The 24,021-nt window shown below is 54.2% G+C and overlaps 2 protein-coding genes across 2 annotated transcripts; one reads left to right on the top strand and one right to left on the bottom strand.

The window, feature by feature from the left end:
• Positions 1-3,228: 3,228 nt before the first annotated feature.
• On the bottom strand, positions 3,229-10,698 carry NCLIV_042870 (hypothetical protein; the record flags this gene model as incomplete). Its single annotated transcript, XM_003881204.1, has 9 exons — positions 3,229-3,426; positions 4,033-4,098; positions 4,704-4,891; positions 5,212-5,442; positions 5,780-5,896; positions 6,271-6,460; positions 9,642-9,824; positions 10,032-10,043; positions 10,453-10,698. The coding sequence occupies 9 exons, from the start codon at positions 10,696-10,698 to the stop codon at positions 3,229-3,231; spliced, it is 1,431 nt and encodes a 476-aa protein (XP_003881253.1).
• A 4,136-nt stretch (positions 10,699-14,834) lies between these two features.
• NCLIV_042860 (conserved hypothetical protein) lies at positions 14,835-23,311 on the top strand (the record flags this gene model as incomplete). Its single annotated transcript, XM_003881203.1, has 4 exons — positions 14,835-16,707; positions 17,010-22,181; positions 22,852-22,997; positions 23,261-23,311. 4 exons carry the CDS (start codon positions 14,835-14,837, stop codon positions 23,309-23,311), a joined length of 7,242 nt encoding a protein of 2,413 aa, XP_003881252.1.
• Between the last annotated feature and the right edge of the window lie 710 nt (positions 23,312-24,021).

The following is a 24,021-nucleotide window of genomic DNA, read 5'->3' as shown; positions in this document are numbered from 1 at the left end:
TTTCAGGAAGAGAAGAGATACAAGAAGGGGCCGCCGATCTTTCTTGCTGCCTTCTCTGACAATTTTATTCTCCGCTTGGTGTAGAAACTGGCAAGACGAAGGACACGTGTTGGAGTAGAGCTGTGGTGTGCCTTCCGGTGAAAGAGAATGCACAGGGTGGCGTCTGGTGAAGAACTCAAATTGCTGTGGCTGTTGTATGGACGCAGATGGTATAAAACCCCGTTTTGTGCAGGAGGGCTTCCACGTTCGCAACACCCGCGACAATTCCCTTCCGTGCTGCTGATCGTTTCTTATTCAGGAAAAAGCACGAATCATAGGTTTCAGCGGAATTAAAAATCTCCTCTCAACTCCGACGCAGCTGAAACGCATAGAGACGAAAGCGAACCTATCGAACGAGACCAGGTTAGAGGAGCGAACGAAGTTCCAGAGATGAATAGGCGGATGATCGTTTCAGTCTCTGCCAGTCCTCCGCGGTACCCAACAAGCACAACAAATGCTGAAAGTATCTTGGTATATGGCTGTTGAAAAGATGTGTTGCTTTTTAAAGTCATGTGAGGGAAGAGTTAAAGAAAAGAAGTCGATAAGAAAGATCCTCCCCACGGTCATCGCTAAATACCAGATCTCCACTCCTTTTTGTCGGAAACACCACCCTGCATTCTCGACGATGAAAGCTACCAACTTCCATCTTCTTTTTCTCAACGTACGTTTGCCGATCCCTGCTTGGTTTTGTTGCAGTGTTGTTGGAGTCCACTTATTAAAATCCGAGAGCTGCATTCCGATCAAACTAGCGAGTGCTGATGAAAAAACAAATTTCATCGCAGCGATGAAGACTTTCGGCGTTCCACCCCCGAGATCCGAGCAGAGGAAGTCCTCCTCCCGTCCACGAGCTTGAACTCAGCAGAACCCTTTACCTGTTTTAAACGACGCAATTAATTTTTTGGGTACCCAGTTCTACACAAACTCAAATATGTGCATACATAAGTATTTGCATATCACTATATGCAGACACACCGTTATTCTCACCTTTGCATATATATGCAAATACTGAAAGAGAAAGACGCCGAATTGTATGCGCCGCAATATCTATTTATATATAAGACTGAACAGATATCCATCTGTGTGTGTCTGTCTATAGGTGTGGGTGCATGTATACTCAACTAATAAACGTCGTAAATGTGTGTATGCATATACATGTAGTCTGCTTCTTGTCGTATGCGTCTCTCTTCTCCTCCGCTTCTTCTGTCGCTGGTGTACTTATCGGTTCCGTCGGAACGTGCATAGAAGGTGGAACGGGATTTTTTCTTTTGTTGGGCTTTCCTTTCAACCCCTTCTCCAAAAGCACCTCCCGAAAAGTGGAGCCTCTCCCCAGCTTGCCTGTCTTTCTTACCGCGTGTGTAAGCGCGCAAACGATTACTCTCTCTGCCAGAGAGAAACGATCCGCTTTCAAGTGAATCAAGGCTGCCGAGGCAGCAAACCGTGGCGTGAAAATACTAGACAAAACGGAGGATCCAACAAGAGTCAAGTGCGTTCGCACAATAGCCTCAGGCACAGGCTTCTGTCTCAGTGAGCTGCGTTTGAATAGCGAGCATCAGGCCGTGCCGCGTGATTACGGGGGCGCTGCCCACAGTTTCGCCACGTTCTTCAACATATATGTTGTCCTGGCAGTGGCAGCACCGCTGTTTCTTTGAGGAGAATGGCTAGGAGGCGGGTTCTTCGCGGTTCTACACATACAACTGTACATATTTACAGACGCACAGAGAGGGGAAAAGATGCCCACATTTATATATTTACATATTAGATAGCAATGGTACATCGGACTCACAAGGCTGATGCGAAAAGAAAGAGGCGTCTCACAGAAAGTAGAACCGTGCTGATGCATGTCTATCCTTTGATTCGCAGATACATAGATATGCGGGTATCTGTATTTGAGGACGGACAGAGATATATGTCATTATTATCTGTGGCAATAGCACCTTGATCCAGAAGACAATGCATATCTGAGCGGTCCTCATGTACGTATATAGCTATGTATGTCAATAAAATTTATAGTATATGTCGTCGCCTCGAACGGCTGTCCTGCGTGACTGTCTCTCTGTTTGTGGACGCGTTTTTTTTTTGCGAAGATCGTAAAAAGTTTTTCTGCGAGAAAGGACGCATGACAAACATACGTCCCTTGCGTTGCGTTTGTCTCGAAGGAACAATATTTCTTGAGACAGACCCGAAGCATGTTCGTGAAACCGCGCAGAGTGGTTAGATGAACATCCGGTGGGCAATGCCTGAAACTTCCAGTATTAATATATATTACAGTGCCTGTGGCAGTGTTCCAAGAAAGGCAGCTGCGTCGAAACATACACGTCAAAACACGAGTGTCTACACGGACGCGCAGATTTCTGAGAGGAAACCATGATGATCCACGCATTTACAAGCGCACACGCATTTTGTGGTGCTAAAGTGCACGGCAACATTCCCGGAGCTCGCGCGGAATTGCCATGGCGGGTTTTCGATACCACCAGTGACATAAAAATGGGCACTCGTAAACTCGCAGATCTCCAGATACTGCGGTGAATCGGTAAACTCGTGCATGCGTGTTTCTGTCTGTGGTCCTTGTGAGCTGCCAAGCACACAGAGGAAAATAAACGGCCCTCCTCGCTTTTCAATTATTAGTCTTCGTGGTTGTAAAGATCAGCACGTCTAAATCAGCGCCATCCTGGTCTGCCTCCTCTCCAAGATTCTTCCTAAGCAAAGGCTTACGCTCCAGCAGCCGACTGGTGCTTCTTCTGTCTTTTTCAGAGCTCGTGAAGAAAAGCGAAAAGAGACAAAGCTCGCAAAACCTGTGCCTCTGTCCTGCTTGCGTAGACGCGTGTACCAACCGGCGTGTCTCCCCCGCCTTCTCTGCTGGTCTCCAGTGCTACTCGATTTTGTTGGTCCTTGTCTTGTCCGCAAACGGATCAGTGCCGCAGAAATATCGGTCTCTTTCTCTGACGCGTTGTGTTGAGGTTTACTCAGTCGATCTGTTTGTTTCCAATGCAGTGAAGGCGCACGGAGGACGCGGCTGCAGAGCCTCAAAGCTCTTCAAGAAACGTGTGTACGACGCAGATAGAGTCAGCTGGAAAGCGGAAGCACCCGTTTCTCAGCTTCATCGTTGGTGTGTCTCTTTCGAGCATTCCCGTTCGCCGCCTCAAAATATGAAATATATGACTCTCCGCCGTGAGCGTACGGGGCGACAGCTCATTTCGTAGACCCATCCTGCATCTGGGCATCCCCCTCTGCATTCGCTTCTTCGCCAAGATTCCCCAACACAACAGAGGCCGCTTTGCTTTCTGGAGGGACACTGGAGGAGGCAGAACAGGGTAGTGAACGAGGGGCACTGAGGTCTTCGATGCGCTTCCAGAGAGCTCGGAGCGCAACGATATTTTCATTCAGTTCCTGGCAAAGAAAGAAAAGAACCCTGGCAATGAAATCTGGAGGCACGGGAATCGGCGATCTGTGTTCACATGTTCTTGCACGTCTCTACCTAGACAGATAGATGCATACAGTCACAAACGTTGGTAAATATATATATATATATATGTACAGGCATAAATGTACGGCTGCTGATCTGTTCCTTTTCTTCGGTTCCATTGCAGCCTCACAGTGCTGTTCAACAGGCTGGGTGCTACTTAAATGGACCCGGTAGAATCTGGAAACATCTGTACAGTTTTTCTTCTATTGACAGAGCCAAAAAGCCACGGTACAGGCTCAGACGATTCAACGAGAGAAGTTCAGTAAGCGGAAACCACCCCGATGGACTGCTAAATACAAGTAACAGCATGGACATTTAATATCCTACCGGTATTCATGCTTGCTTGGAAACTGTCGTCATTTAAACCGTTGGTTTAGTATACGCGTTGAACCAATCCGGCAGTAAGATATAAGTAGCTGATCCACCCCCCCCTTCTGGCCGCGCGAGGCAACTGTACCTAACGTGGTGCTCTCTGCCTGTCTCTGGATCTCCTTTTCTCATTTGCTTTCTCTTCTCGTTCCTCCTCTTACCTTAATCAGGTAGGCGCCGAGGCGCACGCCCCACGTCGAGTTCTCTGCGTGGCATTGCTTGGCAAACTGAATTTCAGATGAAAAAGACCAGTCGAAAAAAGCAATCCGAGAAACCGTTTCGAAGGCATTCCCTGGATCTTGACCTGCATTTCCGTTTAAATTCGCGGCATTCTTATCTATTTTTTGACACTTTTTTGAATATAGTTTCGATCTCGTTCATACACTCGTCGCACACGATATGCATGAGCGTAGATTTGACATGCGTTTGAAGACACTCTGAGTCTCCCCCGTGCAGAGAAACGGTCGGATCCATTCAGAAAGCACACAGCTCGACGCCATATGAATTAACGCATTGTTTTTCCATGCAATGTTGGCGAGGAGAGCAGAGGGCGAAAACAAACAGCCGAAAAGGCAAGGGACATGGCGCCTCCATTCTAGAACCAGTTCCAACCCGACGAAACCTGCCGCCACACGCTTCTTCTCTCTCGGTTTGTGTGTATCAGGTTCTTGTTGCGGTCTGCCGCTCTCCTTGCGTCTTCATCGCTGCTCTGTCTACCTTGCTTTTTTCGGTGTCTCTGTGTCTCCTCTTCCCCTTGTCTGCGTATCTTTCTGTCAATCTCCACGCGAGAGACGCCGCAGGCTCCCTCCGAACCGAATCCTCCTCAGCTTACAAAGATAATGTCTCGATTTCGGCGGACGAGATTCGTCGCCCGAAGGAAGGGGTGATCAGCATCTGGGTGCTTAAAGAGGTACTCCACGGGTTCTTCCGCATCGACGGACTCTCGGAAGGTGTAGCCTCGATGGCGCAAACAGAAGGCATGGAATGTCGTGTCGTTCTTCCTCTCGTAGTCAATCTGCCCTGGAAACGAAAACACGAACGAGCGAGGTGTATAGGCAGATAGATCAGCACAGACACTGGCGTGTAGACATATATATATCTATAGATAGATAGATAGATAGATAGATATAGATAGATAGATAGATAGATAGATAGATAGATAGATAGATAGATAGATATATTTGTTGGCTCAGCAATACGCATATATATATATATACATATATGTATAAATGTATCTGTAAGTATGTCCGTATGCATATCCATCTTTATCTGTCGTAGAATGTCGAGAGCGACGCGAGTAAAGGGATAGCCACGAGAGGCGCTAGGGCATGTTCACCCACCTGTGAGATTCATGCCGTAGCCAGCAATGATTGCGCAGATGGGGTGGAAGGCGGCAGGGCAGTTGCCGACGGAGCATTTGATCACGGCGCCTTCGTCCACTCCGCAAATGTCGCAGATGGTCTCGCAGCGCCACGCGGGAATGTCTTCGAGACCTCCTGCGTAGTCGACGCCGACGATCCACGTCTCGGGGACCCAGACCGCGCAGTTCACGTGCACCCACATGCGGAAATCTGGAAAGCCCGAGGAGAGACACACACGCGCCGGCGAGGAAAAGAAGGCGGTGGATGGAGAAGGGACAAACAAGCCCAGAGCGGGATCGACTTTTTGAGGGCACAAGGAGGAAACAGAAGAGAGAGGAGAGAGCAGCGAGGGGGAGAGAAAGAACGGAGAGAAAACGGGCCGTAAACAGGAGAGGTGGAGACAGAGAGAGATGACGGATGGAGAACGTTTGAGAGATAAAGGAGAGATCAAGGAAACGCGGAAGGCCTGGACAGGGGACCCAGGCAAGAAGTCGACAGAGAGTGCAACGCGTCTCCAGGACGGGGAAAGATAGTTGCATTCTCTCACCTTCGCCACAACGAACGTGGGCACCGAAGCTCCGAGGACATAGAGGGCAGCGTTTCGGCAAGACGCAAAACGGCTCTTTCGCGCTGGCCATTCGATCCAGTTCCGTTCGAAAAGTTGCTGACATGGAAACAGCAGACCCAGCATCCAAACCCGATGCCACACGGCGCGGGTCGCTTTTTACCCGATGATTCAAAAAAATTCAAACCGAAACAACACACCGCCTTTTCATGAATGCACACCTGCGACCTAAAACGCGACTAACATACTGTGGTATATCCATATCTATGTATGTATGTATGTAAGTATGTATGTATGTATATATATATATATATATATGTATGAATGTATGTATGTATAAATATGCTCATATGTGTGTGAGATGGTTAGGTGTGTTCCGTGATCCTTTTGCGAGTTCCGCTGTCGTCTTGTGAGAGGCTGACTGAAGAGGGAAACCGTATTCGGGTGCAAGCTATCGTGGGCCGGTCTCTCACCTTCGACTTGCTTGTCGGTCTTTCCAGAGGACTTGGCGAGTCGCCGGAGTTTCGTCACATTCGCCTGCGCTTGGTTTCTGTCTTCGCAGTACTGGCAGTACCAGTCTGCTTTCGGGACAGTTTCCACGTAATAGCACGTTTGATGGACTGCCACGTCGCAACCGTCGCACAAGAGGATCTCGTCGTGTCCCTGCAGGCGAAAACGAACGCGTGGATCCTTGCGGGTTATTTGTCTCCCTTCTCTCGCTTCCGAGTATATGGGCAGTGTTCGCGCCGGCTGTTTGCGCGTATTCTCTTCACTTTTTCTCTGGAGACATCGCCTCTCTCCAACGCAGCAACGCCAGTTCCGAGGGCCGAAGAAGCCCAGAGCAAAGAACATCAGAGACGATTCAGGGGACTCGCTGGGTGGTCCGCACGACGCGCATGCAAAACAGGGTCGGGTGTTCGCGCTGGAAGCGCCTCTCGATGCGAGAGGAGGCGTCTTCGGACTTACTGGAAGAGAGTCGTAGTTTCCGCAGATGTCGCATCGAGTGCCGTCGTCATCTAAATCAAAGCTTAGATCTGCCCAGACTTTGTTTGCATTTGGAAAGCGCTTTGCACTCTTCCGTGCCGTCTTCCTGTCACGAAGCTTCGCCTTCCGGGACTTCACCAAATGCTTACAAACTGCCTCAGCCCTCAGAACGCTCAACTGGCTTGGATGCGGCAAGGCCGAGGCCACCGAAGTCGGGCGAGCGGACGAGGAGCGAAGAGACGACGCATGCGGAGCAGACGAGACCGAAGAGGAAGAAGAAGCGGAGGCAGAAGACGCGGGAGGAGAAGACGGAAGAGGAGAGGGAGGAGAAGAGGGAGGAGAAGAGGGAGAGAGGGAAGACGAGGAGGAACTGGGGGGAGACGAAGAGGGCGAAGACGGGGGTACACTGTTGGATGTTCTCTTCTTTGAAGAGGAGCAAAGAGGAGTCGTTTGCTCGTCCTCACGCGTCGGATTTGTTTTGCCCGTAGAACTGGGCAACGCGTCAGATGCGCCAGAGGCGCTGGTGGGGTCACCACTCGAGTCCATGGGGCCAAGCCACTCTCTAGTTGTTAGAAAAAACTGTGCCTGTGTGCCTCTCTTTTCCCCAGAGAGGCGCAGGTGTGTCGATGGCGTTCTTTCAACAAAGGGTCGCTCCGGTTCACTTTCTGTACCGACTGCGTGCTGCGAGGGCCTTTCCCAATGAAGCGGGTTCTCCAGAAGGAAACGGGGAGGCGACAGACGAGAAAGGTGAAGCCATCCAGAGGATACGAGGTCCGGACGAGTGTTGTGATCCAAACACGGCACCCTGCCGTACGCGCGCGGGACCGGAAGAACAAAACCCCATCACCCCCTGAGGAGGCGACGTCTGTGAATCCCTGCGTGGACGGAGGAGGACGCAAAATCCCAAAAATGGAGAAATCGCTCCAGAAAACCCCGACGCCGTCAAAAGGACACCAAAGTGAACTTTCGTTGGCGACGATGCATTCCACGGCGGTCCCAGCGGCCAGCAGATTCCAAAGTGTAGTGTTTCCGGTCGAAAGAGAAGTCGAGGAGCGAAAAGCCCGGAGGTGACGGGAAAGACAACGTGGCCTTATTCACACTTGAGCCTCACGTAGCGCGAAACACCGCGATAGCGGATGCGGAAAGCCGCAAAAAACGTTGTCCCCCTGGTGCAATCTCAGGGCGCGGCGCATGCAGGGTCTTGTTCGGAAGCCTGGTAACAAGAAAGGTTACGAAAATGGGCTGCGCGACAAGCCCCAAAGATAAGGGAAATGTAAGCGTTATCCCTTCAAGTTATTTCAGAAGATGGGTTTCTCCCCTGCGCCGCGCACAACTCCACAGAAAAGCTCGAGACTCGCGTTGGCGCATGCAGGTCGAAACACTTTTTCGCTCATGCAGTCACCACAGTATGTGGAGTGTGTTGCCTGGCCGCAACGAGATGTGATCTACGAACAGCAGTGTGTGCGGCGAGACAGAGGAAGGGTTGGCTGATCTAAGAAGCAAAGAAGGCGTAGTCGCCTCAAGGGGTCTCGGCTCGGGTGACGAGACGACCTTTGACATATAAGGGAAAGACAACGTGGCCTTATTCACACTTGGGCCTCACGTAGCGCGAAACACCGCGATAGCGGATGCGGAAAGCCGCAAAAAGAAGTTCTACTGTTTTTCTCGAGAGGGTTCACACGGGGCGCGACGCGGCGCCTCTGACTGACAGAGAATGCAGCTGCTCAATGCTGGTGGAATCATTTGTTTAGTAGAAGCGTGCACCCTCGTGGTCTTTAAGCCTGGAAAGAGGCGGATTTGTTCCACAGGCTTTCCAGTAAGGTACGACCGCTTTTACCATAGGTCGCGTCCACTTTTCAAATTCTTTAGCGTATGCCAGCTGTCATGTGCCTCCGCTTCTGTTCTGTTGTGCACGGTCCCCATTTGCAACGGCTTGGGCCCGAGGTAGCGTTCGTTCGTTGTCCAGTTTCAAACAAGTGTGAGTTCTTCAGTGTCTCGAGGGAGCGAAAGAGCGGGAGATCCGCAATGGAAAGCGGGATGACGGTCTGAAGAAGACTTTGCCACCTGGCCCTCACATATACATTACGTACCTATCTAGGCACTGCATCTCTCTTTCTCCCCACTGCATGTACATGTACGTGGGCGTACATGTTTGTTTCTTTCACTCTGAGCAGCATCCGAAAATGCCGCAGTATGACGAGGTGGACCCATCTGGCGCATGGTAAGCCTCTGGCCCCCAAAACCGCGCGGCAACCCCATACGTGCAGTCCTCGTGACGCGCACCTGTTCACCTGTCAAAACCTCAGCAACAATTTGTTGCCTTTTTCGTCTTTCACAGCTTCTTCATAGTACCTGGGCCACTCGACTATAAGTTTTCCGCAAAATTCGACGAAGGATCGGTGGTCCCTCCGGTTCTTCCTCGCAGCGCGTTTATATTGCGCATGCCACCACGGCCGGGAGTCCCACAGACGTACTCTTTCAGATGTCGTAGCTGCTGGACAGTTCCTCCTCATGTCGCTGGGCTGACGCTGCCACTCTTGTTTTCAGATAGGATGCAAGTTTCAAGAGAGGATTGAATGGCATGGCTGTAGAGTCCACTCCGCCCATAATGCTAGCCTGTGATACGTTCTGCACCAGGAGCAGACATTGCAGCTGGCAATAGTTCAGAGCACCATCTCGAGAAGAAAAAGGTGCGGGCTTCTCGTTCCCCCTCCGTATATATATTCATATATATATATATATGTGTATTTCCATCCATGTGCATATTCTGCTCTTTACGACAAGTTTGTCTCTGAACCGTTCTGTGCAGGTATCCGGCTCATGCCCCGTTCCCCCCTCGCAACTCTGTCTTCGGACTGACTTCTTGCTCGGAAGAAGCCTGCTTGGAGACATCGTCACTTTGACAGTCTCCTGGCTCGTTTGCTGGAGGGAGCTGAAGCTTTTCCGGAGGCTCTCCAGCAGCTGCTGCGACTTGTGCATCTAGCAAGCGTTGCTTAGCGGCGGCACGAACCAGGACGTGTTGCTTGTACGCGTCCACGACAAGCTGCAGCGTCCCCGAAGCACAGAAAAAACGCAAGTCAATGTTTCTTGGCAATCCTTCCCCGAAGAGATACGACCATCCAGCACGATTGACAGCTTCTCCAATCTGTAGAACAGAAAGCGTGTGCACCCCCGTCGTTGGGTGCACGTCGTTGTCGAGTAAGTAACTCCTGAGCACCTCGTGTGCAGTAGAAGCTGGAACAGGACTTACCTGCTCTAGAGCCTGAAATGAACCGAAGGACAACACAAGCGAAGGCACAACCTGCTTTTCGCGACGTGCATGGAACGCCTCTGTGCAAGTGTAACTCTGATGCGTTCATTGTCGCCACACGCCGCTGGTTGTGGAGTCTACTCACGCCGTGTAGAGATGCAAAGTGCTAAGGAGGCTCGCTTGCAAGGGTTGCTTTTTCTGTGCCATGTGACCCGTGTTTTAAAAACGTGCTCACATCACCTGAGCAGCAGCTCGTATACCGTTCTCTCTCTCTCTCGCTGTGGGCTTCCAACATAGGTCAGAAACAGTTGTTCGGCATAGCGTTACAACAACAACGGACCAGTGCAGTTGAAGCCGCTGAAGAGGACGAAGAGATGCGTGGGTATTCCGGCACTTGTCTGGGAGAGCGTCATAAACGTACTGGAAGTAGGGATGGCATAACAGTCTCTTCTAGATAAGCGGTCTCTGACGTGGAAAGATCAGGTGACGCTTCCTCGTTCCCCTGAGGCCACATCCACTCTAGCGTTCGACTCCGTAACGGCGCCTGTGTGCTTTCTTCACCGATGCTGACGCTTTTCTCCGGCAATGCAACGTCAACATCAGGGGTAGCCGAGCAGACGTTGTCCATCAAGTTGTCGCCATCCAGAAATTCTGGTGGCGCCTCCATTATTTGTTACCAACTCTTTGTAGATTCGAACTATTCGATCGGAGCCTGGATTCTAACCAAAACTTTGCTCTGCTACAGCGAGTTACGTGCACCACAGGTGCGGGCCTTTATAGCAGGCTGATAAAGTTTGATGTATTTGACACGACGGCACATGAAGAACGACCAGACGAGAGTAGCAGGTCCAGGTGTTCAACCTGTGGGTGGATAAAACAGGGTTGCTCCCTCTGTTGAATGAAAACCTTGAAAGGATAGTACTGTATCCGAGGAATAGGTTGACGCCTAAGTCAACTTGTTCTAGTGACTGAGGACAATGCAGGAGATAATCCAAATTTCATATCCCCTGTCTAGTCAGATTGCTGCTCAACGTTGCGGTGTCTTCTGAGCAGATTCCTTGCTCATGGCTTTTATCCTGTTTTCAGATACTATGTTCTTCCGCGATGACTGTCGGCCGCCGTTAAAAAACGGTCAGACTATGGAGTTGGTTCGTCCACACAAGTTCGACACGAAGATGTGCGATTGCCCAAGACATAGTTTGAATTGATAACATACTCAAGTCACACAACTCAGATCGCTAGTTGATTTGAACGAGAAGTTGAGAACAAACGCGACGGCAGACACTTTTTCTCTGTGCATGCACAACCTCGCCCTGCGTCCACACTGCATGTAGCGCCCGATTCGAAACGCAAGGCTTTTGAGCCAACCATGCTGTCGAAAGCATCCAAACGAATTCGTTGTAGAAAACTGAGCTCCAAACCACAGAGACTGTGCCTAGACTATGGCAGGTGAGACCTGGCACCGTAGATTTTCATACGGAGGATCTGCATATGTGTTACCGGTTGACCGAGTCAGAATTGGAATGATGGGAGCCAATTCAAAGAACTAACATGATGTCTATCCCCTCCTATATTCTCTTGTGAACTCTCGTAAGTTATTCTTCATGTTTGGCAAACGGCAGAGTCACTCACGTTTGCTTTTGGAACACCAGGAAGGCGTGTGGGTGCGTACAGTGGAAGAAGAGGATACTGGAGTTTGGAGATAAGTCGCGTACTGTCAAAAAATTGTAATCTTGTAGCGTCTGCAGGACTCGTCGTAAGTGAGTGTGGAGTTTAGAAGCTGCTAGATTACGAGTGTAGATACCGTTGACCTAAACAACTGGATCAAGTACTTGAAATACAGGTCATTCACAAGAGAACAAATGACCAAGACTCCACAGAGTGTCGATTCCAATAGGCACTCCACTCCGTACCGGTTATAGGAGTCGATGCCCGTTCATAATGCCATGATGTGCTTGTTTTTGTTTGATTAGCTGAGAGCTTTGCCTTAGACCCAGTTAAGAAAACCTGTTGGAGGGGCGAACGCATGTCATCAATCGTGCGATCGGCTGCTGGGATCTCAATCTGCTATGCAATACAAGAACAGAAATATTCGTTACGTTTTTCTTTATCGAGATTGTCGTCGCATGAGCTAACGAAACGTTTTGATTTTTCCTTCACCAGTCACTCTTCACCAGCTCACTTGGCTCAGTGCTTCCTAGCAGAGTCCTGCAACGAAGAGTCAAAAGAGGCTTAGTCGAGCGTGGAAAAGATTCTATCAACACAAGTCTCATTCGGTCGTGACCGACGTTTCTCACGCGTACGGGTACCGTCATAAGGTCGCACAGTGACCCTGCTTCTCGAACTGGTACATGAACGACGCAAGTGCCGACGTTGCACTGGGCTTCTAAAAGGTAGCTCGCCGGTGTCATATAACCGCGTATGCTCTACTCGCATACGCTTCAGCATGATTCTTGTGTGATATACAGGCCGACTTCCCACATCAATACATATTTCACAGTAAAGCTGAGATGGCATCATATCGCATCGCCACCAACGAACGTCGCTACCGCCGCAGAAGACTCCGCTTGATGAGATGCGTATGCAAAATTTGCTGTCTTGATTCACACAAGTACCGGGGCTCCGACTAAAACCAAAACCGACGACATCTGTTGGGGTTTACTATTTTCCGTGTCTCAGGTGACGCTAGTTCGATGCACATTACTTCTACTTGATTGGATGAAACCTAACAACTGCTTGGCGTGGATTTGGCTCTGTTGGGGTTCTTCTTTCTGCTGCTGAGAGGGCAGGTGATGTTCTGGGTCACATAATCGCTTCATGGGCAATACCCCTTTGATAATGGGCTCCGCATAGAACGGTCAATCAGTCCAATTCATAGGACTCAGTGCAATTCCCACCTCCCTCTCTGGAGCGTCCCTCTGGAGGGCGTGCTGCAACGACGTACATACAATCGGCCAGCGTCCCACCAGCTGGCAACAGTAGCGGATTGGCTCGAATCCCGTATACACAAAACCGCAGGTTCAGTCTCTTTCGTATCTGACCGGTGGTTTTTTTTTCTAGTGGGACTGCCTTGGACTCTCCTGCGAAGTTAAGCTGCTGCTCGCCCCGTTAACGGGGAACGGCCAGTAAATTGTGGTCACATTTCAGCGCCCTTCCTCTCCTCTCAAGAGTTCAGGACTCGTTTTCGGATGTGCGGCAAACACGTCAACACTTGGATCCAATGCCATATGAAATCTTGAGATTCGTGAGGCACAAATCGTGAGCTCCGGATGCTGTTACGGAGCGTATCTGTGACTTTACTGGTGTCAACGGTAGCCGCCCAGCTGTTACACCATACGCACGCATATACCATTAGTATGGTGTGCACGGAAAAAGCAAATTCACCCCGAACTGCCGCAGATGCATCCTGGGAAAAAGTACCTTTTGTGGGGGCAGTAGCATGGAGTCGGTTCCGCAGGCGTAGTATTTAGAAGCGTTGGGGGACTCGCCGAAGCTGAAAAACCGGCATCTACCGATGACCCAATGCTATGGAGACCCATCCAAAAGTTTTGTCGATGAACCAGCCTTACAACAAGAGACGAAATTCACCGAGCCACTCACCATCGCTCCCGTTGGTGTACCTTGTACCAAGGAGCGACAGAAGTTGTTCCCTGTTGTCACCGAGTCCATGGTTACCCAGTTCATTCCCAGATCATCCTCGCATGCGGCCAGCTCCTGCATGCATCAACAGCCCCTGGGCTCAGGAAAGGCTGTTGTTCCACGCTTCGTAGCAGCTAACCACTGTCCCTTTCCATATATATATATATGTAAAGTGTTTTCTATCGGCGCAAGTAAAATATTCTACAGAGCGGGGAACAAGGCCGTTTGAATGCCGAGCCCGTTAAGGCGGCCGCACTCAAACGAGGTAGGGTTTGTCTAGTATTGCTATCCACATTCTGCGGACTCCACGCCGTCTCAGAACGGTATACATCAGGGAACCTTTTGCCTATCAAAGAGCTGTATTTGAATCAGTTGATGTCGAGGCCGTATCGTCGCCATTTGGGACGTCACACCTTCCAATCATCAACGCGAGACGAGTGCGAAGAAACCGGGCCTTCTGCTGTGGAGAGGGGCCGAGGAAAGAGTCAATTTCACATGTATTGCTGCGAAAGTCTTTCTCTTGTATCGGGTGCTTGCAACGTGGCTTCCCGCTAAGATGAACAGAGCGCAAGAGCGGTCCTCGTTTGTTTCGTGCCAGGCCGTTCGTGCCTGCCAAAAGGCGGGGCTTTGCATGTTGTCTCGTCAGTTCACCCGTTCGGTTGCAACAGACGGAGGAATTCGTGCGTCGAGCTAGCGCTTGGACGACTTCGGTAATGCCCTATATTTTTTCTGCTGGCCGCCTTCACCACACAAAACTCCAAGCCGAAGGGTGGCCAGCGGACGGGACAGAGAATCCGCCCGAAGCGAGCCGTAGCGGGGGGTGCGAAGAACGCGCGCAGTTCGCTCCCTGCGGCTGTCGGTACACCCGACGGCGATGCAGGCTGATTGGGAGAGTGGGTCGCTCCGCTTTCACAACAGCGAATCTGTCTCATCCTCTACGCGCCGCCTGTCGCACCCAAGGACTGAGATGTCAGAGCGACCTGGCCCCTCCAGCGGCGAGTCCGTGCCCTGGAGATGACTGGTTTGCTTTCGTGTGTTTCTGTTGAATTCTTCATTCGCATAGCGGCCACTTTTTGAAGTCACGCACGCGTGCCAGTTGGATGCGGCGAGGCGTTTTGTCACGACGCGACGACGTGTGCAGCGCGGTTCATAAAACTCAGACATATGGCGGGGCAGGAGGCACAGTCTGCTTCGTCCACTGCACCGGGCGCTCCTCCAGAGTCTTCTCGCGACCAGGTGCCTTCTAGCGCTCCACCAGGCCCAGGGTTCCCCCAGATTCTCCCAGTCCCGCAGGTAGCCGCGCCCGCTTCTGCCGCTCGTTGTCACGCGTCTCCGCAGGGCCAGCCGTCACGGGGAGAAAGTGTTTCTCGCGGAGGCAGTTCTGCCACGGCGCCAGGCAACTCTGAGGCGAGTGCGTTTCCAACGACCGGGAACCGAACTCGAGGTTCGGTAACTGCGTCCGGAATCAAGGTCCTTTCGTTGCCGGAACCCGGCCGAGCACAGAAACAAACTGTCTCTCGCCCCGACCTGTTGTCTCGCCGTCCTCACCAATATGTCGATATCCGTGAACTGCGAAAGACAGTGCCTCATGAGCCTGGTCCTCTCATTTTGCCCCCGCCTGCCCAGGTGGGTGGAGGGCCAGTCCCGGGCGCTGTCCCTACGTGGCCTGGCGTGCATCTTGATGCCGCGCTTCTGGGGCAGAAAAGTAAATCTGAGGGCCTTACGACTGGGTTTGTCTTCCCCTCGGAGTTGACTCCCTCCACATCTTCACTTGTCGCTACTCCCGTGGCCTTTGTTCCCCCCAGTTTTTCCCTGGCCACCGGCGTCTCCGGATTGGCGGCGACAGCCAGCTCGTTGAGGTGGACTGCTTCCGTCGGTGTCTCCTCTGGAGGCCGCGTGCATCAGGCGCTCCCTGCGTTTGCTGCTCCCCCTGGCTCGGCGGGCTATCCGCTGTCGCATGCGCGAATGCCAGGGGGAGGCCTCGTCTATTTCCTGACCTCGGGCGTCAATGAGAGCGCTCTCGATGGCACCCTCATTGACGCTGGCACGCGTTTACCTCTCGGCTCAGCGTCTCCTTCCCACGCCACTGGAGGCACAAGGGGCGAGGCCTTTCCACCGAACGCTGGAATCCGAGCTCACCGGACCCTGTTGGGGACCGGCCGGCAGCAGGAGGAAAACGGCGCAGAAGGAGCTCTGTCTGAAGAGAACATGGCAGACGGCGGAACCAACGAGGGGGAAGAATGTAGAGGCGCCGATGGTGCGACAGAGAGCGGCCAAGCACCTGTTCCGGTCGTTCCTCGTCTCATTGCGCATGTTGCCCTCATGCAGCAGCTGATGCCGAGTCTCCTGGACGACAGACCTGCTCACCAACTTCAAAGTGTAGAGGCTTTGAATGCTCTCCTCCGTCACTCAAAAAAGACTCTTCTCCAGTGGCTTGGACGTGGAGCATTTCTTTCAGCAGCTTCATCGCCTTCTCGCTGCGCTAGCCGCTCTTCAACCGACACTCTGGGTTCCTCCGGGATGCAGACTCTGTCCCCTGTGTCTTTCTCAGGCGGTTCGCTTCCGCCTCCCGGTTTGGACTGCCTCTTCATGAGTGTCCGCGTCTCCCTGCTTCATCTGATTGCGGGGGATTTACTGACCTCAGCCGAAGTCGCGGATCGGTGTGCAGCTGCACGGTGTTTATCTCTCGTGGCGGAGCTCGCTGCAGTGGGCGCTGTCTGCACAGGTCCCGCGACGCTCGCGGCGCTTCTCACGCAAAACAAGTCGGGGAGACGAAACAGAAAACGGCTGGCGTCTGAGGCAGCAAAGAGTCCGGCGGTCGTGCTCGATGTGGCGAGTCGGGCGAGGGAGGAGATCGCGGCCCAAGCGAAGCAGGGAAAGAGTTTTCCGAAGCGCGAAGGAAGTGGCTGCGGACGAGGAAGTTTTCCGGGTGTCGTTGAAGCAGGCGGTGTGCGCTGGACAGAGGCAGAATTAGAAGCGTGCGAAGGCGCCTCCACTGTCGTCCGATGCTGTCTCGTTCTTCTGGCGCACATGACAGGTAAGAACGCCTCGCTGTGTCTGGTCGAGGACGCCTCCCGGGCTGACGTTACACGCAGATCCGGTGCTTTGCACATGGCGGAGCAGCCAGGAGCCCGCCGCCGCGTTCGCTCCTTTCCCGCGACGCTTCAAAAAAAGCGTCTCACCAGTGGGGCTCGAGAAGCAAAGGGAGCGCACAGGTTCCAGCTCGGGGCTATGAGGGCGCAGACCTGTCGCAGGCGTTCGCACGTTGTGCCCGTGTTCTTTCCGTCCTCTCTGACTTCGCCGTGCCTGCCGATTCGTTCCTCTGTCTCGTCTCCTCAGCGGACGGCTCCACCGTTGGCCGCCTCGCGGCCCTTGCTGCTCTGACCTCTCTGGTGCCGTACATGTCGCAAGAGATGGCGCTCGCCTCTCTGCAGCGGCCGTCGTTTCCTCCCACGACTTCGAGCCCGCTCGCTCGTCTTCGGATTCTCCTCCACACCGACCTGGCTGCGGCAACCGAGAGGGCGACCCTGGCGGCAAAGACGGCGTATCAGAAGCTTCTTGGGACCTCGCCAACCAGAGTCTCGGCGTCTTCTTTGCGCCTGGCGGTCGCAGGGGTGCTAGCTGGCGAGGGCGAGAGCGCACATCGGGCCCGCCACACCGTGGCAGGCCAGGAGCTTCAGGCGGAGATCTCCCAGTTGCCGCTGCCTGTGGGTTGGCTGCTGCTCTCGCTTGACGATAGCGACTTTCGCGTGCGGCAGGCAGCGTTTGTGCTTCTCCTTCGTCTGCTGGAGAGCTACACGCAGGCCGGCGCCGTGACGGAAAGCGAGCGAAAGTCCCAGCCCAGAAGCGACGCGTTTCCGCAGGCGGTTCAACTCCTCATTTGGGACTACCTCTCCGACCAGAGGCAGACCGTCCAAGCTGCAGCGGCTGCCATTCTCCCCCCGCTCTCCCTCACCATTCCCCTGCGAGACGGAGCCTTTCGTCGAGCGATTTTCCCTCTGCTGCATGCAAAGAAGAAGTCGACAAGAATGATCTTTCTGCGGACCTTGCCACTGTGCCAAACGCTGAATGCCCGCGGGCGCAAAGTCGAAGTCCAGGGCCTCCTCCGGTGTCCGTACAGTCGCGAAGATGAGCACGAAATCGCAGCTTGCGTCGCCGAGGTCGTCTTTGCAGCGTACCATGGTCTCTGGGACAAGATTGCGCAGCGCGAGGAGACGGGCGGGCGAGACGGAGATGGGACGCGCCGCAACTTGACAGAGAAGACCCGGGAAGAGGAGAGAGAGAAAGAAGAAGAAATGCTCCACGTCTTCAGAATTCTTGCCCCACCGAGTCTGAGGAAACGAACAGAGCTCGCTCTCGCGACCAACTGGGGACGGAGAGCGTGGGAGCTCCGTCTCCTGCCTCTTATGCGAAGAGACACCCTGTTTGGTCTCAGACAGAAGAGAGGCCAGGACGAAGCGCAAAACTCTGCACTCGCCTCGCCAGCAGGAAGGCGCACCAGTCCCGAGGAAGGAGAGCAAGGAGACGCGACAAACGAGGGAGGGAGAACGAAGGCGAATGTTGGTCCCGAGAGAAAGGTATTTCTGTCTCCAAGCCTTCTTCTCAAGAAACAGAGAGAAGCAGAAGACAATCGACTGGTCCGAGTCCTTCCTCTCGACGTCCAGCTGAGCATGCCCGAAACGTCCCTCCAGTTCTCTCTCGCCCTCCAGCATGTGTTGCCCACGGACTCCATCGAACGCCAACTGGCAGCAGCTGATTGTCTCCTTAGCCACCTAGAAGACGAAGAAGAGAGACCGGAAAGGGACGCACTTTCGCAGCAGCCAGGCAGAAGGTTAGACTCCGGCTGCTCTCCTAACCTGGTGCTCGGAGATGCTGACGCCGGAGCCAAGATTCGCGGCCAGGCTGCAGATCCGGGCACCCCAATCCCACCCCCCCCAGCGCTTCAGAGGCGAGACTCCGATATGTCGGTCGAATCTGGAGAAGAAACGAAGAAATGCAGCCTTCAAGATGGTCCGCTTGGTCTCCGGCTCGAAGCCTTTTTGCCGCGTCGTCTGGAGAAAAGGTTCCCACGCCCCGCGACGCAGAAACGATCGTTTTCGCGCCTTTTTGGGGAGAGGGAAGACCCAGGAAGCCCGCCGGCTGCGGCGTTCTCCCTCCTGGACCGCACCTTATCAAGACGCGCGAGGGCGAGCGGAGCAACGAAACAGGACTTGTCCTCGTCGGTTCCCACGTTGTTGAATAGCGAACTGTGGCGACTTCTTCACAGTGAAATTCCTTGTCGCGCAGGGACGTGTCGACAGGCGATGCGGAGCATGCGACCGGTCCTCGCGCTTCCGCATTCGTTTCCGTTTTCGCCGCTCGTCCGAGGCCCCAAGGCCTCTTCTCAGAGCGCTTCGGGGGCTCTCGCTGCCTCGCGGCCTGTGGAGAGTCTCTTCTCTCTCGCCTCTTTCGAGGACGAGGAGGAGCGGCTGTTCCGTTTCGTGGAAAGACGAGCGGCAACCAGGAAGAAGGGTGGACGGGCGGGTCCGGGGCGGTCTCCTGGAAGCGGCGAGAAGAGTTGGAACGCGAAGGCCAAGAACCAGGCTTCCTGCCCGAAGACAAAAGCGGCGAGTGGCCCAAGCGACGGCGACGACCGCGAAACTGACTGCGATCGGCCGACTCGTCTCCCCCTTCTCCCTTCGACGTCTCTCTCCGATGTGCTGGTTCTGGCGGTCCTGGAGAGAGAGCGAGGTCGCGCGAGAGCGACGCAGAGAGCAAAGAGGGAGGGCGAATCTCACGACGAAGAGGCAGAGAGTGCTCGGAAACGACTCGGCGCCACCACAGTGCCCGACAGTCCGATCCAGGACGGCACCGTCTTGGGAAAGCCAGCGGCGAAGCGTCCGCGCCTTTCTCTCTTTTCTTTCTCCTCTCTCAATGCGAGCAAGTCTGCGTCGAAGACTGCGCCGACCTCGAACGGGAAGGAGTCGCTTTTCGCTGGCCCGTCGCCACCGGCACCCTCCTTCCTCTCGTCTCCCCGCCCTGCCTCTTCTGGTGTCCATGATGGTCAGGAAGGCAGTCTCGCGGTGAAGCGGGAGTCGTCGCAGTTGGCGGTTTCTGTTCGACGGAGGCCTGGTGCGTCACTTTGTCTCCCTTCGGCGGCCGCACCCGTTCGAGCCCAACTAACGATCCGGGCGAGCACCTGGGCCTCAAAAGACGACGCCGCGAGGGCGAGGAAGAGATCTCTCTCCCCCGCCTGCTTTTCCTTCTTGCTCGGCGGCCAGCAAAAGAGAAGAGAGCGAGAGGCGAGCTTCGGCGGGCTGTTGGCGGAGAATGGAGAACGCGAAGAGCCCGGTGTGTGGGGAGCGGAGGACGAGTCGTCGTGGAGAAGTCTGTTGAACCGAGGCGACGAGAGCGAGACAGCAACCGAACCGCTCACACGGACCCTGGAACTCCGGCCTCCCGCCTGGTCGTGCCTCATCCGCATGCTCTGTCGCGAGGCCTTTCTTCGCGAACGCAGTCTCTTGTTTTTCGCGCTGTCGCGTTTCCGGAGCAAACAGCGGCGCGCATCCCACTTGCCATCAGAGAGAAAGGACTCTTCAGCTGCTCTCGCTCCAGTTTCTCGCACGGGTGCTTTGTCGCTGTCTTCTCTCGCGCGGATGTATGTCCGAGCTCGGAAGGCCGGCGCGTCCCCGGCCTCTCTCGCTGCGAGTCTCCCCCGCTCTTTCTGCGTGTGGCGCAACGTTCTGGTGTCGAGTCGGCTCCAAGCGATTGCCGCGACGGCTCTGCTGGCGTCTCCGTCCCTGTTCATTAGCCCCCCCGACCTCCTCCCGCACTCGCGTCTGCTGGGTCTTCTCTCCCGCGCTTCCTTTCTCCGCGACTTCACGTGCCCCGAAGGTCTGCAGGGAGACAGTCGCCTCGCCGGGCGTCTGCCGAGAGCCTGGGAAGCGCACGGCGCTCCGAGTGGGCATTCTCGAGTCACCACCGAGACGCGCGCGGCGTCTTCTCTCGCCATCTCGCTCTCTTCGCTCTCCTTTCCCTTCGCCGTGTCTCTGGCGTGTCCGAACTGGGAAATCGCCTTGGAGGCGTACATGCACCAGAGCGTGATTGCGTCGACTGGCCTCGCGGCGCTACTTCCCGTGGAGGGGCGCGACCCTCCCCCTCGCGAAGGGCGGTCTCTGCGGTCGAGTTGCGTCTTCTCGCCGTTCTACGACTCCTCCGGCAAGCTGGCGCTCGGCGCAGGCCTCGCTGGATCGGACATGTCACGGCTGCTCGTCGCCGAGGCTCTCGCGAGTCTGGTGCCCCGGCCCCTCCGCTTCTCGTGCAGCAAGGGCGCGGTTGTCTGGTTGGAAGCGACGGTCGATCTGTTCTCTCTGGGCGAAGCGAGCGGAGGGGCGAGCGTCGCTGAAGCTTCGCACGCGCGACGCTTGGCCGCGCCAGAACGTGAAAGAGGCGGAGACGCCGATACCGGGGATTCCCGGACGAACTCACAGCTGGGCGCACAAGTTCGGGGTGTCTGCTGTCTCCAGTCGGGAAGAACAGCTGGACGTGGCCTTGAAGGGAAACGAGGCGGTCTGTGGGAGTTGTCGGGCGAGGCCAGGACGGCGGACGCATCTCGGGCACGCGAAGGTCCAGGAGCGCGAAAGAGCTCTCGAGATCTGGAACTGGTTCTCTGTGTTCGGGGACCGACGCCTCTTGAGGTGACCGCGAGAACTGGGCAGTCTGTGAGCGACGAGGAGAGTGAAGGCTTCCAGGTTCGCGTCTCGTCTGCCGGTTCGTCGCCTTCTCTCGCGTGCCGCCCTGCGTCGCACGCCGTCGAGACTGCAAGCTGCGCCGGGAAATCCGAGGGGGCGAGGGACAGAGCAAAGACGACGGGGACGCGAGGTTCAGGTGAAGCGAACAGTTTTGCGCCTTTTCCCCGACAGCCGCCGTCTTTGCTCGTTCGCGCCGTTTTGGCAGGGACCTCGAGGAATACGCTTTCGCCATTTTGTCGCTTTAACCCCGAAGACAAACGCAGCAGCCGCGCCCGCTTTGGCCCAGGCCTCGCGGAAACGTGGTCCGGCGGATGGACACTTCCTGGCGGCGGCGTGGTAGAACTGTGGAGTCGATGCGGAGGCAGAGAGAAGCGCTGCGAAGGAAGCTCTTTGGCGACATGTCTTTTGAAACAGAAACACGAAGCACGTGGCGCTTTCTCTCCAGAACGCAGATATGCCCAGCCTATCTCGCGGAACCCGCCAGGTCAGACGGGCACTGCTTCTCTCGGTTCCTGTGCTGCGCGTGCTTCGGCCTCCGAGTGTATCGGGAGTCCACGTCCTTCGCGGAAAAGGACATCTTGGCTCGATTCGAGTGGAAGTGACGACTGGAAGGTCTCGTACATTCGCAAACGGCCTCGTAGGTTCTCGATCTCTCCTGCTTCATCCGCCGTCGTGCCTCTCTTCGCTCCTGGTGCGGAACTTGCCTTCAACCGTCGCGCTGGCGGTCTTCAGTGGATTCGGGAGCGCAAGGCGGCAGTTAGCCGGCGCAGGCAACAGTGCAGTGAGTCAGGACGCCTGTGTTCCAAATCCAGATGTACAGACACCGCGGGGTCTGTTGCGGACCCCGGCGTTTCTCCCGATTTGGATGGAAGGCCGAACGCACTGAAGACAACGAGAACGCAATTCTTTCGCGTCCACACAGTGGAGCGAGAGGATGGCAATCGGGCGAGAGCACGCGTCACGTTTCCCCTCTGTATGGACGCTGCAACGAGTGGACCGTTTCCCGGTAAGCGAACAACAGGAAACCGGAAGGCTTCAGAAGGCGCCTTTCCCCCAGATTTCGTCGCCCGTGCTGGCGAGCTGGATCCCGAGCGAAGAAAAGCACAATTCGTTCCTACGGAAGCCTGTGTCTACATACACCTATAACGTTATGCACATGTGACGGAATACACGTGTGTGTATCATCTATTCTCTTAGATACGTGTTTGGCAACAAAACCGATTTTTATCGCTTCATCTATCTCCCCCTCTTTGCATGGATATATATATATATATATATATATATATTTACGGGTATATGTATGCTCACCAAGTGAAATTGTATAAAAGCGTTTGTGGAGAAGCTTCGTTGAGAACAGATTTCTGACTTTCGGCAGGTCGTGTGTATGTGGGGCAGCTCGTGTGTATGTACAGCCGGTCTTTTTGTTGTGTCATTTGCTCCGTTCTGAGCAGTGGATTTAGTTGTATGCGCCTTGTGTCCGACGAGGCGATTCGAGCGGCGCAGCGAACCTCAGCGGGAGACGTCGTCGTCGATGAGTTGCGCGAGAGGCGCCTTCACAACGATCGACGAGCGCATGCGCAGGGATGCCAAAGTTTTGGTACGGTTTGCTCACGTCTCCACATCCCTGACGCACGCGGAAAGACATCAAGGCAGAACTGTGCAGCAGTGACGATCTATATCAGCAGTCCAACTCGTAGTACGCACTCCCCAGCAACAGCTTATAACTAATGCGGTCTCCGTGCATCGGTGTCTCAGTGTAAAGAATCGTGTACCTGTGTATCCCTGTGTAAGCCTACACATCTGTGTGTGCGTTGTCACGGGCTGTATGTTGCTTTGTGTTGTGCTTTCTTGTCGGTGCAGGTCTCTGTAAGTGACGCGAAGAGGATATGGCTGCAGCCTGAGTGGATCTGAAAAGTTTTCACGTGCATGCGCGGGGGAAAAGCAGCAAAAGTATCCCGAGAGAGGAGCCGAACGGGGAACAGCGAGGATACAAAGGCCGGGGAACGTGAAGGAAAAAGAAAAGAGAGAGGCTGGGAGGATAACACAGAGACAACGTGCAGGAAGACGGCGAAGAAAAGTAGAGAGGAACGGATTTTTCGCACAAAAACCTGGAACGAGGAAAACGGTCTGCACGGAGGGCAGTTTCTTCGACTCGTTCTCGTCCCTCGTTAGTAGATTTGGGGGGACGAAGATCTACCAAAAGAATGGAGCGGCTGTAGAGCCAAAAGACTCGACTGTTTCCGACAGTGTTACGCTTTTTGCGGCCTTTGAAATTGGAGACAAAATGGGCAACGGTTTTATACCCTGCACATGCTCGTGCTTGCGCGTAGGCCTACGGATCTGCACATATATTTGTGTTGATGGGAATAAACAAATGCATATTTACATATGCGTTTGCATCATGAGTAACTCGTATAAGGTTGCATGTCGATCAATTAATCGATCAGGGAATTGGAGGCTCTAGGGTATCTCCGCGCATGAAGAAGCGTTTGTCAGTGTCGCTGGCCAGAAATAGAGCTTTTCTGGAAAGTTGGGTTTCCTCACACGGATGCAGCGACTGCGTTTTCTAAACAGAACCACCGTCTGCTTCCCATTCACACTCGGAAAACACACTTTTCTTT

This window comes from Neospora caninum, chromosome IX (genome assembly GCF_000208865.1).
Source record: "Neospora caninum Liverpool complete genome, chromosome IX".
NCBI classification, from domain to species: domain Eukaryota; phylum Apicomplexa; class Conoidasida; order Eucoccidiorida; family Sarcocystidae; genus Neospora; species Neospora caninum.
This window is presented reverse-complemented; position numbering and strand designations above follow the sequence as displayed.